The sequence below is a fragment of the Pseudonaja textilis genome, unplaced genomic scaffold (genome assembly GCF_049901715.1).
Source record: "Pseudonaja textilis isolate UNSWEBS1 unplaced genomic scaffold, rPseTex1.2 PTEXSCF22, whole genome shotgun sequence".
Lineage (NCBI taxonomy): Eukaryota > Metazoa > Chordata > Lepidosauria > Squamata > Elapidae > Pseudonaja > Pseudonaja textilis.
The window spans coordinates 808,554-821,069 of NW_028262865.1; the positions used below are offsets into that span (position 1 = coordinate 808,554).

The following is a 12,516-nucleotide window of genomic DNA, read 5'->3' on the forward strand; positions in this document are numbered from 1 at the left end:
ATAGGAGGAAGGAAAATAAAGGAGGAAAGAATGAGGATGGAAATAAGGTGAGGGAGGAAGGAGGAGGGAGGAAAGAGGAAGGGAGGAAGGAAAGAAGGGAAGGAAATAAAAGGCGAACAACCCAAAAGGAGGAAATCTCCCTCCTCTCCCAGCCCATTCTATAGACCCTCCACTCCAAAGGGTCTCTGGAGGCCAACTAGCCCAACCCACCTGCCCCCCTCCTCTGCCCTCCCCCACCCCACCCCACCTAATTGACCCTTTCTGACTGCCCAAACTTTGCTCTCCTCCCCCACTTGAGGGCCAGGAATGGGAGGGGACATTGTCCGGACAATGGGGGAGGGGGATCGTTGGGGCAGAAGTGAAGCCCCTCCTCCTCCAACTTTTGAGAAAACTTGCAGCCCTCCCCCTTCTTCTTCTCCCCCCCTTTGCCTGCTTGGGAGGAGGGAGGAGGAGACTAGGAGGAGGAGGAGGAGAGAAGCAACCTGACTGCCTCCTTAGAGGATGGGGGAGGGGGAGGACTCTCTCGACCCCCCGCTGCTTCTCTTGAGGAGCCACCAGAGGGCTCCGCCAGTCGGTCCTCCGGGGTCTCCTCCTCCATCTCTCCCCGCCCGGATCCCCCCGCAGAACTGAATTGGGAGCGGCAAAGGGGAGGGGGAGGAGGACTCCTAACATCCCCAGCTCCTCCCCATTTGGCTACTTTCTCTTTCTCCCCTTCTTCTCTCTTTTCTCTCTCTTTCTCTCTCTCTCTCCCTCACACTCTTTCTCACTCCCCTTTCTCTCCCCTTCTCTCTCTCTCTTTCTCTCCACGTTCTCGCTCATCTAGTCAGGCCCCTGCCCGAGCAGGCGTAGCCTGACAGAATCAGAATGGGAAGGGACCTCGGAGGTCATCTAGTCCGACCCCCTGCCGAGGCAGAGACCCTGAGAGATAAAAGAGTAGGAAGGGATCTTTAGGGAGGAATCAAATAGTCCGACCTTCCCCATTTTCCCCTCCTACCTGGAGAGCTTCTCGCCCGCCCCTCCGACAGGGGTGGGGGGAAGAGGGGGGAAGAGGCGGGAAACCGAGCAGAGGCGGGGCGTTTCGTCGGGAGTTTACTGAGACATCGCAGCCCCGAGAAACTTTCTTCGCTCCGTCCCTTTGGGCCTGAGAGAGACTCCAGGGTGAGAGGCGAGGGGTTGGGGGGGAAGGGGGGTCTCAACCTAGCCTGGGGAGGGAGGGAGAGGTCGTGAAGTAGGCGGGGGAGGAAGGAACTTGACCCTCGGGCAGAATTTCTTCTACCCCTTGCCACTCTTTCTTTCTTTCTTTCTTTCTTTCTTTCCTCTCTTTCTTTCTTTCTTTCTATTTATCTATCTATCTTTCGTCCTACCTTCCTTTCTTTTCCTTCTTCTACCTTCCTTTCTCTTTTCTTTCTTTCTTTCTGTCTGTCTGTACTGTCTGTCTTTCTTTCTATCTTTCCATCTTTCTATCTATCTATCTATTTATCTATCTATCTTCTAACCTTCCTTTCTTTCCTTCTTCTACCTTTCTTATTCTTGCTTTCTCTATCTATCTATCTATCTATCTATCTATCTATCTATCTATCTATCTATCTACCTACCTACCTTTATCTATCTTACTATATCTATCTATCCTCTATCTATCTATCTATCTATCTATCTATCTATCTATCTATCTTCTCTACCATCCTTTCTTTCCTTCTTCTACCCCCTTTCTCTTTCTTTGTTTTTATTTTCTTTTTCTTTCTTTCTTTCCTTTTCTTTCTTTCCTTTCTCTCTTTCTTTCTTTTTCTCTTTGTTTCTTTCATTCATTCTTTCTTTCTTTCTTTCTTTATCTATCTATCGTCTACCTTCCTTTTTCCTTCTTCTACCTTCCTTTCTCTTCTTCTTTCTTTCTTTCTGTCTGTCTTTCTTCTTTCTTCTATCTTTCATCTATCTATACCTTTATCTTTCTATCTATCTCTATTTATCTATCTATCTATCTTCTATCCTTTCTTTCCTTCTATCTACCTTTTCTTATCTATCTTTCTATCTTTCTATCTATCTATCTATCTATCTATCTATCTATCTATCTATCTACCTACCTTTATCCTATCTATCTTACTATCTATCTATCTATCTATCTATCTATCTATCTATCTATCTATCTTCTACCATCCTTTCTTTCCTTTCTTTCTACCCCCCCTTTCTCTTTCTTTCTTTCTTTCTTTCTTTTTCTTTCCTTTTCTTTCTTTCCTTTCTCTCTTTCTTTCTTTCCTGCTGCAAAGAGTTCTCAGAGTTGGAGGGAGGGAGGGAGAGCACTTCCGCCCAACGATCCCCCTTTCCCATTGAACTGGGACAACCCCCTCCCCATTCCTGGCCTCAAGGGAGAGCTCGGAGTTTGGGCATTGGGGGTGGAGGGTTGGGGGAGGGCAGGAGAGGGGCAGAATGGTTGGGCTAATGACCTCGTGGGGGACCCTTTTGGTTGTTCACTTTATCTCCTTCCCTCCCTTCCTCTTCCCTCCCTTATTTCCTTCCCCTCCTTTTTCCCTTCCTAATCTCCTTTCCCTCCTTCCTCCCTCCCTCCTCCCTCTTATTTCCTTCCCAGCTTCTTCCCTCCTTCCTATCTCTCCTCCCTCCCTTCCCTATCCTCCTCCCACTCCTTTCTGCCTCTGTCCATCCCTCCTTCTCCCTTCTTCTCCTCCCTCCCTTCCTCTTCCCTCCCTCCTCCTCCCTCCTCCTCCCTCCCTTATTTCCTTCCCTCCTTCCCTCCGTTCCTATCTCCTTTCCTCCCTTCCTCTTCCTCCCCTCCCTCCTCCCTCCCTTCTTTCCATCCCTCCTTCTTTCCTCCTTCCTATCTCCTCCCTCCTTCCTCTTCCTCCCTCCTCCCTCCTTTCTCCCTTCTTTCCATCCCTCCTTCTTTCTTCCTTCCTATCTCCTCCCTCCCTTCCTCTTCCTCCCTCCCTCCTTCTCTCCCGTTTCCATCCCTCCTTCTTTCCTCCCTTCCTATCTCCTCCCTCCCTTCCTCTTCCTCCCTCCCTCCTTTCTCCCTTCTTTCCATCCCTCCTTCTTTCTTCCCTTCCTATCTCCTCCCTCCCTTCCTCTTCCTCCCTCCCTCCTCCCTCCCCTTCCTAACTCCCTTCCTTCTCTTCCTCTTTCCTCCCTCCCTCCTTTCTCCCTTCTTCCTCCCTCCTTCTTTCCTCCCTATTTTCCTCCCTTCTTCCTCCTTCTCCCTCCCTTATTTCATCCCTCCTTCTTTCCTCCCTATTTTCCTTCCCCTCTTCCTCCCTCCCTCCTTCCTCCCTTATTTCCATCCCTCCTTCTTTCCTCCCTTCTATTTTCCTTCCCTCTTCCTCCTCCCTTCTATTTTCCCTTCCCCTATTTTCCTTCCCTCTCCCCTCCCTCCTTCCTCCCTTATTTCCATCCCTCCTTCTTTCCTCCCTTCCTATTTTCCTTCCCCTCTTCCTCCCTCCCTCCTTCCTCCCTTATTTCCTTCCCTCCTTCATTCCTCCCTCCCTTCCTCTTCCTCCCTCCCTCCTTCCTCCTTCTTTCCTTCCTCCTTCTTTCCTCCCTTCCTATTTTCCTTCCCTCTTCCTCCCTCCTTCCTTCCTCCCTTATTTCCTTCCCTCCTCAGTTCCTCCCTCCTTCCTCTTCCTCCCTCCCTCCTTCCTCCCTTCTTTCCTTCCCTCCTTCTTTCCTCCCTTCCTATCTCCTCCCCTCCCTTCCTCTTCCTCCCTCCCTCCTTCCTCCCTTCTTTCCTTCCCTCCTTCTTTGCTCCCTTCCTATTTTCCTTCCCCTCTCCTCCCTCCCTCCCTCCTTCCTCACTTATTTCCTTCCCTCCTTCATTCCTCCCTCCCTTCCTCTTCCTCCCTCCCTCCTTCCTCCCTTATTTCCTTCCCTCCTTCTTTCCTCCCTTCCTATTTTCCTTCCCCTCTTCCTCCCCTCCCTCCTTCCTCCCTCCTTTCCTCCCCCTTTTTTCTCCTGTTTGGGAGAGAAACTTCCCGGAGTTGATTCCAGAGTTTTGCTTTTCCCACAGAAACTTCCAGATCGGCGCTGTGAAATTTTTCCGGAAATGTCTGGAAATATCCAAGGTAATTGGGGAGGGGCTGCAGCGGGGTTGGGTAACAGCTGGGGTCCTGGGTGGGGTGGGGTGGATGGGCTCTGGTCACCTCAGACTGAGGAAGTCAGGCGATTCAGGCTCCCGGAAGTCGTCGGCTTTACAACGGACCCAACGTTTCAGTCGTTAAGTGAGACATTGAAGAGAGTTTGCCCCACGTGATAATTTTTCTCCCTGCCGTTGCTAAGTGAAACTCAGGGCTTTCCCCAGAGGGGAATCCTCAATTACAACCGAATGGAGTCCAAAATTTTCAGTCGTTAAATGAGACATTTGTTGAAGGGAGTTCCCCCGGTCGTTAAGCAAATCGGGCTTCCCCATTGAAATTTGTGCAGGTCAAACACACACACATACACACACGGACAGATGATGGCTGCCACCATCGCAAATATGAAGCGGTGGCCGAGCGTGTGATGAGGGGGAATGCGTCAACGGTCGTGAGTATGAAGAAATGGTCGTAAGTCCTTTTTGCCATCGTAACTTTGGACAGTCGAGGAAGGGAAGGGTGGTTAAGTTGAGGACTGCAAGCTTAAGCTCCCTACAAGAATCTGACCTACTAACAGTCAGGGGGAATGAGCGGAAGATAAGAAAATAGATAGATAGATAGATAGATAGATAGATAGATAGATAGATAGATAGATAGATAGATACCGTAGATATAGATGGAGAGATAGATGGAGAGAAAGAGGGATAGATGGATGGATAGATAAATATATGGGGATATATAGATAGTTAGATATAGATGGAGAAAGAAATGATAAAGATAAATAGATGGAAAGATAGATAGATAGATAGATAGATAGATAGATAGATAGATAGATGATAGATAGATAGAAGGATAGGTAAATAGATGGATAGATAGATAGATAGATAGATAGATAGATAGATAGATAGATAGATAGAAGGATAGGTGGATAGATAGAAAGAAAGAAAGAAAGAAAGAAAGAAGGATAGATAGATGGATAGATAGAAGGATAGATAGATAGAAGGATAGATAGATAGATAGATAGATAGATAGATAGATAGATAGATAGAAGGATAGCTAGGTGGATGGATGGATAGATAGATGGATGGATGGATGGATACAGAGAGAGAGAGAGAGAGAGAGAGAGAGATAGATAGATAGATAGATAGATAGATAGATAGAAAGAAAGAAGGATAGGTAGATAGATGGATAGATAGACGGATAGATAGATAGAAGGATAGATAGATAGATGATAGATAGATAGATAGAGAGAGAGAGAGATAAATAGATAGATAGATAGATAGATAGATAGATAGATAGATCCAGTGGCAGGAAAATCAGGAGATTTAGACAGCTCAAAGGAGGATCAAGACTGATTGCAACCTGAAGCTCCCTACAAGAATCAGACCTACTAACGGTCGGGGGGGAAATGAGCGGGAGAAAAGAAAGTCCGTCAAGGGGGCTGGATTGAGGTCGCTCGTGAGCACACAGGGATTCTGAACTGATGGCGCCTTTGACCCCGGTCATCTCCAGTGCTCCTGACCAGTCCCCCTCCTTCTCTCTCCTCTTCCCGCTTTGGGTTTGTAGGGCCCGAATGGCGGATCGTCCTTGTGGGGAAAACCGGCAATGGGAAAAGCGCGGTGGGCAACCCCATCCTGGGAAGCCCGGTCTTCGAATCCAAGATGTCGTTCGGCTCCATCACCCAGACTTGCCAACGGGAGGAGGCCGAGGTGAACGGCCGGAAAGTGGTAGTGGTGGACACGCCGGGCTTCCTCGACACGGCTCGTCTCGAGCGGGAAACCTCGGCCAAAGTGAGCAAGTGTATCGAGTTTTGCAGGCCGGGCCCCCACGTCATCCTGCAGGTGATCCGCCCGGGCCGCTTCACCAAGGAGGAGAAGGAGGTGGCGCGCTTGATCAAGGAGATCTTCAGCTTGAAGGCCAAGGATTACATGATCATCCTCTTCACCCGCAAGGAGGACCTGGAGGGCAAAACCCTGGAGAAGTTCATCGCCGAAGGCAACGCGGGCCTGAAGGAGCAGGTGTACCGCTGCGGCAACCGCTTCCTGGCCTTTAACAACAAGGCCGAAGGCGCGGAGCGCGAAGCTCAGGTGGGCCAGCTGATGGCCATGATTGACGCGCTGGTGCAGAAGAACCGCGCCGCCCCATGCTACACAGAGGAGATGATGAAGGCTGACAAGGAGCACTTGGCCAAAAATCGGGACTTCTCCTGGCTGTGTCCTTTGCTTTGAGGGGGACGGCGGCAAAACGCTCTGGGCCCAGCTTCCAGGCGCCGCGACGGCAACTCCACGGATCGTCTTTGACTCGGCTCGGCCCGCTTCAGCTTTCCGCTTCCTCCTCCGGAACTCCCCCACCCCCAGGAGACTTTCATGGCGGAGTTTCCCTGAGCTGATTCCGTCTCCCGAGAAGCTGGTTTCTCCGTGGGGTTGAAAGGGGTCCCTCCTTCCTCCCTTCCTTTCCTCGTTGCCTCCTTCCTCCCTTCCTTTCCTCGTTGCTTCATTCCTCCTTCCTTCCACCTTTCCTTCCTTCTCCCTCCCCATCTCCTTCCTTCCTCCATTATTTTTCTCTCTCCTTCTCTCCTCCCTCTCCCCATCTCCTCGTTTTTTCCTTCCTCCCTCCCTTCCTTCCCACCCCACCTCCTCCCTTCCTCCCTCTTCCCCTCTCCCTCTGATTCCCCTCCATTCCTCTTTCTTCCCTCCCCGTCTTCCTTTCTCTCCTTCCTTCTTTCCTCCCTCTCTCCCCATCTCCTCCCTTTCCTCCCTCCCTTCTTTCTTCCTCCTTCCCTCTCTCCTTTCCTCCCTCTCTCCCCATCTCCTCTCTTTCCTTCTCCCTTCCTCCTTCCCTCATCGGTTGTGTGTGTTTGTGTGTGTGTTTTGTGGTGGGGGAACACGCTTGCCCTTTGCAAAAATTCGGCAGCAGGTGCCCGTGCACCGTTATTATTATTAAATTTGCAATAAATAAAATCATAACATTAAAATAAATACAATAAAATTCATCTTATTTACGTTTGACATAATGTGCCATTCTAATAATAGTTAATCAAATTGCTTTTATTAAGGTGTGATCTCTCCTTTTCTTAGGCTATACTGCACTACTAGCTCGATCCCCGCGCTTTGCTACAAAAGTATGTGAGGATTTTTGTTTGGGTCGGGGGGGGTTGGACTGGATGACCTCAAAGATACCTTCCGACTCTTCTTATACTGTCATTCTGTAAAAAGTCTCCGGCTTGAACAGTCCCGACTCTCTCCTTCGGTAGTCGGGCTGTGACCATCCAAAATGCGAGTCGGTTTGCGAGCATCTGAATTTTGATCCCGAGGCCACCGGGGGCTGCCGCGACGGTCCCGAGCATGAAACGCACATCCCGTAAGTCCCTTTTTCTTCCAGTGCCGTTGACATGCGGAATGGTCACTAAATTCACCTCTTGTTCAGTCGAGGACTATCTCCGTTGAAAGCGGAGCTCTTCAGGGCCAATGTCTCAGGGACTGAGGCAGGAATGGGGGAATGGGAGTGGAGGAGGGGCTTGCAGAACGACGGACACAGTGGTTTGACTGAACCGGTTGTCAAAAAAAAAGCCATCAATCAGCTGCAGTGGGTAAAGCTGCGCAACGGCATTCGGCAAAGCACTCCCACCAAGCCACGCCCACCGAACCATTTGAATCCCACCACCGGACGGGGACACAGGTCCGCAGGTGTGTGAGAGAGCGGCAATCAAGACTGTGTCGAAATGGGCAACAACCTCACCAAGGACAAAAGAGGAGCTTGGAGGTCGGCAAAGAAAGGACGGCTCGGAATTCAGCAGGGAGCCTGAATTGCCGAAGGAAAAATAAAAATCAGATTTGGCTGAAGAAGAAATGAGATATTTTTTGGTGGACTGTGTGTGTTTTCCTGGCTTTGTTCCCCAATTTGGGGTGTTGGGTGTTTGAAGGCACAAACTCCCACACCCACACCATTTCCTGGCTTCCTTGATAAGCGGCCAGACCCATCTCGGTTGTGTTGAATTGGGCGTCTTTAATGTTCCTTTAAAAACAAAACAAGAAAAACCCCAACAACCCAGTTTCCCTGTTTGAAAAGGTTTCCTCTTGAGAAGGAATTGCTTCTCTGAATTGTTCAGCCGCCTGGATTCATTGATGGGCAGCCGTAGAAAATGGATGGATGGATGAGAGGGAGGGAGGGAGAGAGAGAGAGAGAGAGATAGAGATGGAGGGAGGGAAAGAGAGAGAGAGAGAGAGATGATGGAGGGAGTGAGGGAGGAAAGGCTGGTTTGAAAAGATAAGAGGAGAAACAGAAAAAGCCATGACTCAGTTTTTCCAGCCATTTCTCAGTCAGGTCTTTGGGCCTTTTCAGGCATTTCTCAGGCATTTTTTCAGGCCTTCTCAGGCAGTTTTTCCAGCCATTTTTCAGGCAGTTTTTCAGGCAGTTTTTCAGCCATTTCTCAGGCAGTTTTTCAGGCCTTTTTTAGTCAGTTTTTTGGGCCTTTTCAGTCAGTTTTGGGGGCCATTTTTCAGGGGCTTTTTTGACCCATTTGCAGGCTTTTTTGGCCATTTTTCAGTCAGTTTTTTGGTATTTTGAGGCAATTTTTCAGGCCATTTTGGGGGGCATTTTTGGCCCATTTACAGGCCATTTTTCAGCCATTTCTCAGGCAGTTTTTCAAGCCAGCCAGCTTTTCTAGCCATTTCTCAGTCAGTTTTTCGGGCCTTTTCAGGCAGTTCTTCAGGCTGTTTTTCGGGCATTTCTCAGTCAGTTTTGGGGGCCTTTTTAGGAAGTTCTTCAGGCTGTTTTTCTAGCTATTTCTCAGGCAGTTTTTCAGGCCTTTTCCAGTCAGTTTTTTTGGGCCTTTTCAGGCAGTTTTTCCAGCCATTTGTCATGCAGTTTTTCGGGCCTTTTCAGGCAGTTTTTTTGGGCCATTTATCAGGCATTTTGTGGGATGTTTTTTTGGCCCATTTGCAGGCCATTTCTCAGATAGTTTTTCAGGCCATCTCAGGGAGTTTTTTGGACGTTTTCACGACTTTTTAGGCAGGTTTTTTTTGGGGGGGTTCTTGGCCCATTTTCAGGCTGTTTTTCGGCCATTTTTGGGCTGTTCTTGAGGCCTTCTCAGGCAGTTCTTCAGGCCATTTTCCGGGTTGTTTTTGACCTGATAAAAGGCTCAAAATGGGCCCCCTGCTCCAGGAGGAGCCCCTCACAGAATCATACAGCTGGAAGGGACCTGGGAGAAAGAAAGAAAATGAAAGAAAGAAACTAGAAAGAAAGAAAAAGGAAGAAAAAAGGAGAAAGAAAGAAAAAGAAAGAAAGAGAAAGAAAAAGGAAGGAAGGAAGGAGGGAAAGAAAGAGAAAGAAAGAAAGAAAGAAAGAAAGAAAGAAAGAAAGAAAGAAAGAAAGAAAGAAAGAGGAAGGAGGGAAAGAAAGAGAAGGAAAGAAAAAGAAAGAAACAAAGACAGAAAGAAAGAAAGAAAAAAGAAGAAGGAAAAGAAAAAGAGAGAAAGAAAGAAGGAAGGAAGGAAGGAAGGAAAGAAAGAAAGAAAGAAAGAAAAGGGGGAGTAAAAAGGAAGGAAGGAAAGAAAGAAAGAAAGTAGGGCAAGAAAGAAGAACTAGAAAGAAAAAAGAAGAAAGAATGAGAAAGGGGGAGTAAAAAGGAAGGAGGGAATGAAAGAAAGAAATTAGAAAGAAATTAAAAGGAAGAAAAAAGGAAGGGACCTGGGAGGACATCTAGCCCAACCCCCTGCTCCAGCAGGAGTCCCTGACAGAATCATACAGTTGGAAGAGACCTTGGAGGTCATCTAGCCCAACCCCGTTCAAGCTGCAGACCTTGATTGAAGCATAGAATGACAGCTGGAAGGGATCTGGGAGGTCATGTAGTCCAGCCCTCTGCTCTTCCCCTCCCCAATGGCAGGAAGGACAGGGGGGGGAGGAATTCTCAGCCGCATCTCAACAGCCAAAGGAAGGGAAAAGTCTCGCTCGGCTGCCTAGAAATCACGTGAGTGGAAAGAAAAGGAGAGAAGAAAAGAGTCCCCCCCCCCCCGCCCACCTTACACACACACACATCCATGCAGGGACACCCCAAGCCTTACACAAACACACACACACACACACACACACAGAGCAAGACACCAGGAGCCCAGCAACAGGAAACAGGCGGGTTTCCTCCGTCTCTTCTTCAAAGTCAAACGGCCGCTTCCCTCCCCAAGCCTCTCTCCCAAAAGCCAGAGGTCATCTAGCCCGACCCCCCAGCTCCAGCAGGAGACATAAGAGAATCCTAAGAGTTGGGAAGGGACCTGGGAGCTCATCCAGCCCAACCCCCACCCTGCCTCGCACAGGCGACTTCCAGGAGGACAGAAAGAAGGCTCAGAGGTCATCTAGCCAGACCCCACCCCCGCTCCAGCAGGAGACATAAGAGAATCCTAAGAGTTGGGAAGGCACCTAGGAGGTCATCCAGCCCAACCCTCTGCCCCAGCAGAATTACTGAATCAGAGTCGGGAGGGACCTCAGAGGTCTTCTAGTCCAACCCCCTGCTCAAGGCGGAGACCCTTAACAGAAGAACTGTTGGAAGGGAACCTCAGAAGTCAACTAATCCACCCCCTCCCCTTGCTCAAGGAGGACACCTTTAACAGAATCACACCTGGGTGACCAAAATGAAGGCGTGGAGACCGGTGCGGCACATCTGACGGCAGCTTTCGAGCTGCTTTTCCAGGGAGGTCTCCGTCTTTTCGGCGTCGAACAGAGCGGGCGTGTCGAGGACGGAAATCGTCTTCCCCTTCCAAGTTCCCTGCGCCCTTTGACACTCGACGGTGGTGGTCTTGGCCGCCAAGTGGGACTCAAACGCCGGTTGGCTGAGGATGGTGTTGCCTGTCGCACTCTTCCCGCCGCCAGACTTTCCGACCAGGATGAGCCGGAGTTTGGCATCGTCTCCTGGGAGTTTGAAAAGACAGAGAGACGGCGTTAGGGCGGAGTGTACTTACACCGCTGGAATGGAATTGAGGGCATGGATTCAACAGGTGGAGAGAGAGAGATGATAGACAGACAGACAGACAGACAGACAGACAGAGATAGAGATGGATAGAGATAGATAAGTAAGTAGATAGATAGATAGAAAGATAGGGTAGGTAGATAGATAGAAAGATAGATAGATGATGGATGATATATAGATAATAGAGGTAGGTAGACAGACAGACAGACAGACTTGATGTTGATGATTGATAGATAATAGATTAGATAGATGATTGATGGATAGATGATGGATTGAGAGATACATAGAGATGATAGATAATATAGATAGATGATAGAAGATGATATAGATAGACAGATGATGTAGATGAGAGATGACGGATGGATACATGGATAATAGAAATAGATAGATAGATAGATAGATAGATAGATAGATAGGTAGGTAGATAGATAGATAGATAGATAGATAGATAGATAGATAGATAGAAAGATGTATAGAGATAGAGATGGATAGAAATAGATATAGACAAGTAAATGGATGGATGGATGGATAGATAGAGAGATGGATAACGACAGATATAGATAAGTAAGTAGATAGATTAGATAGATAGATAAAGACAGATAGCTGATATAGATAGATAAAGAGAGATGGAGAGAGATACAGTGTTAGCTAGACAGACAGATAGATAAATAGATGGATAGAGATTAGAGAGAGAGAGAGAGATAAAGAGATGAATGGATGGATGGACGGACAGATATAAATAGAGATGGATAGAGACATAGATAATACATAGATACATAGACACACAGACAGACATAGATAAATAGATAGATGGAGACAGAGATTGATAGAGATAAATAGATAAAGATAGATGATAGAGATAGACAGATAGAAAGATAGATAGAAAGATAGATGGATAGAGATAGATGTGTTAGCTAGTTACACAGAGATAGATGGATAGAGATGAGAGATAGAGATAAAGAGATAGATGGATGGATGGATGGATGGATGGATGGATAGATTTATAGATAGATATAGATAAATAGATGGAGATAGAGATTGATAGAGATAGATAAATATAGATAAAGATAGATAAATGCTGGTTTTATTTTTCGGGACCTTCCAGGATGACATACGGCTCCCCTTGATTCTCCTTGGTTATCTCCACCACCATCCTCATCAGCTTGTCGACCTGCTCCTCCCGCTCGCCTCCCTCGGCCTTGTTGTTGAATCCACACAAGCAACGGTTGCATTTCTCCATCAGCTTACACAGGTGTTTGTTCGTGGCCACGCCGACATACGTCTCCAGGTCGTCCCCTCCCAGGTCCTCCTTGCAGGTGAACAGGATGATGGTCCGGGAGGCGGACTTATCCCTGAATAGTTTCCAGACCTGCTTGGCAGCGTCCACGTCTTTGGCGGTGAAGCACCCCACCTGGGTGACCAAAATGAAGGCGTGGATACCGGTGCGGCACATCTGACGGCAGCTTTTGCGCTGCTTTTCCAGGA

General features: G+C 48.2%; 2 protein-coding genes across 3 annotated transcripts in view; one reads left to right on the forward strand and one right to left on the reverse strand.

Moving 5' to 3' along the window:
• Positions 1–3,838: 3,838 nt before the first annotated feature.
• LOC113454168 (GTPase IMAP family member 7-like) lies at positions 3,839–7,063 on the forward strand. Of its 2 annotated transcripts, none has more exons than XR_015740568.1 (2): positions 3,839–4,064; positions 4,423–4,501. XR_015740568.1 is itself a non-coding variant. In XM_087918977.1 (2 exons), exons 1-2 carry the CDS (start codon positions 4,046–4,048, stop codon positions 6,299–6,301), a joined length of 681 nt encoding a protein of 226 aa, XP_087775103.1. In that variant the 5' UTR covers positions 3,950–4,045; the 3' UTR covers positions 6,302–7,063. The 2 variants fall into 2 exon arrangements, 1 of the variants encoding a protein (XP_087775103.1); XM_087918977.1 differs by lacking the exon at positions 4,423–4,501 and adding an exon at positions 5,640–7,063 and having other exon boundaries at positions 3,950–4,064.
• Positions 7,064–10,677: 3,614 nt separating this feature from the next.
• LOC113454141 (GTPase IMAP family member 8-like) overlaps positions 10,678–12,516 on the reverse strand; it is a 169,970-nt gene continuing 168,131 nt past the window's right edge. The window contains 2 exon segments of the mRNA XM_087918995.1: positions 10,678–10,973; positions 12,130–12,516. Coding sequence (XP_087775121.1) covers positions 10,678–10,973; positions 12,130–12,516 — 683 coding nt within the window.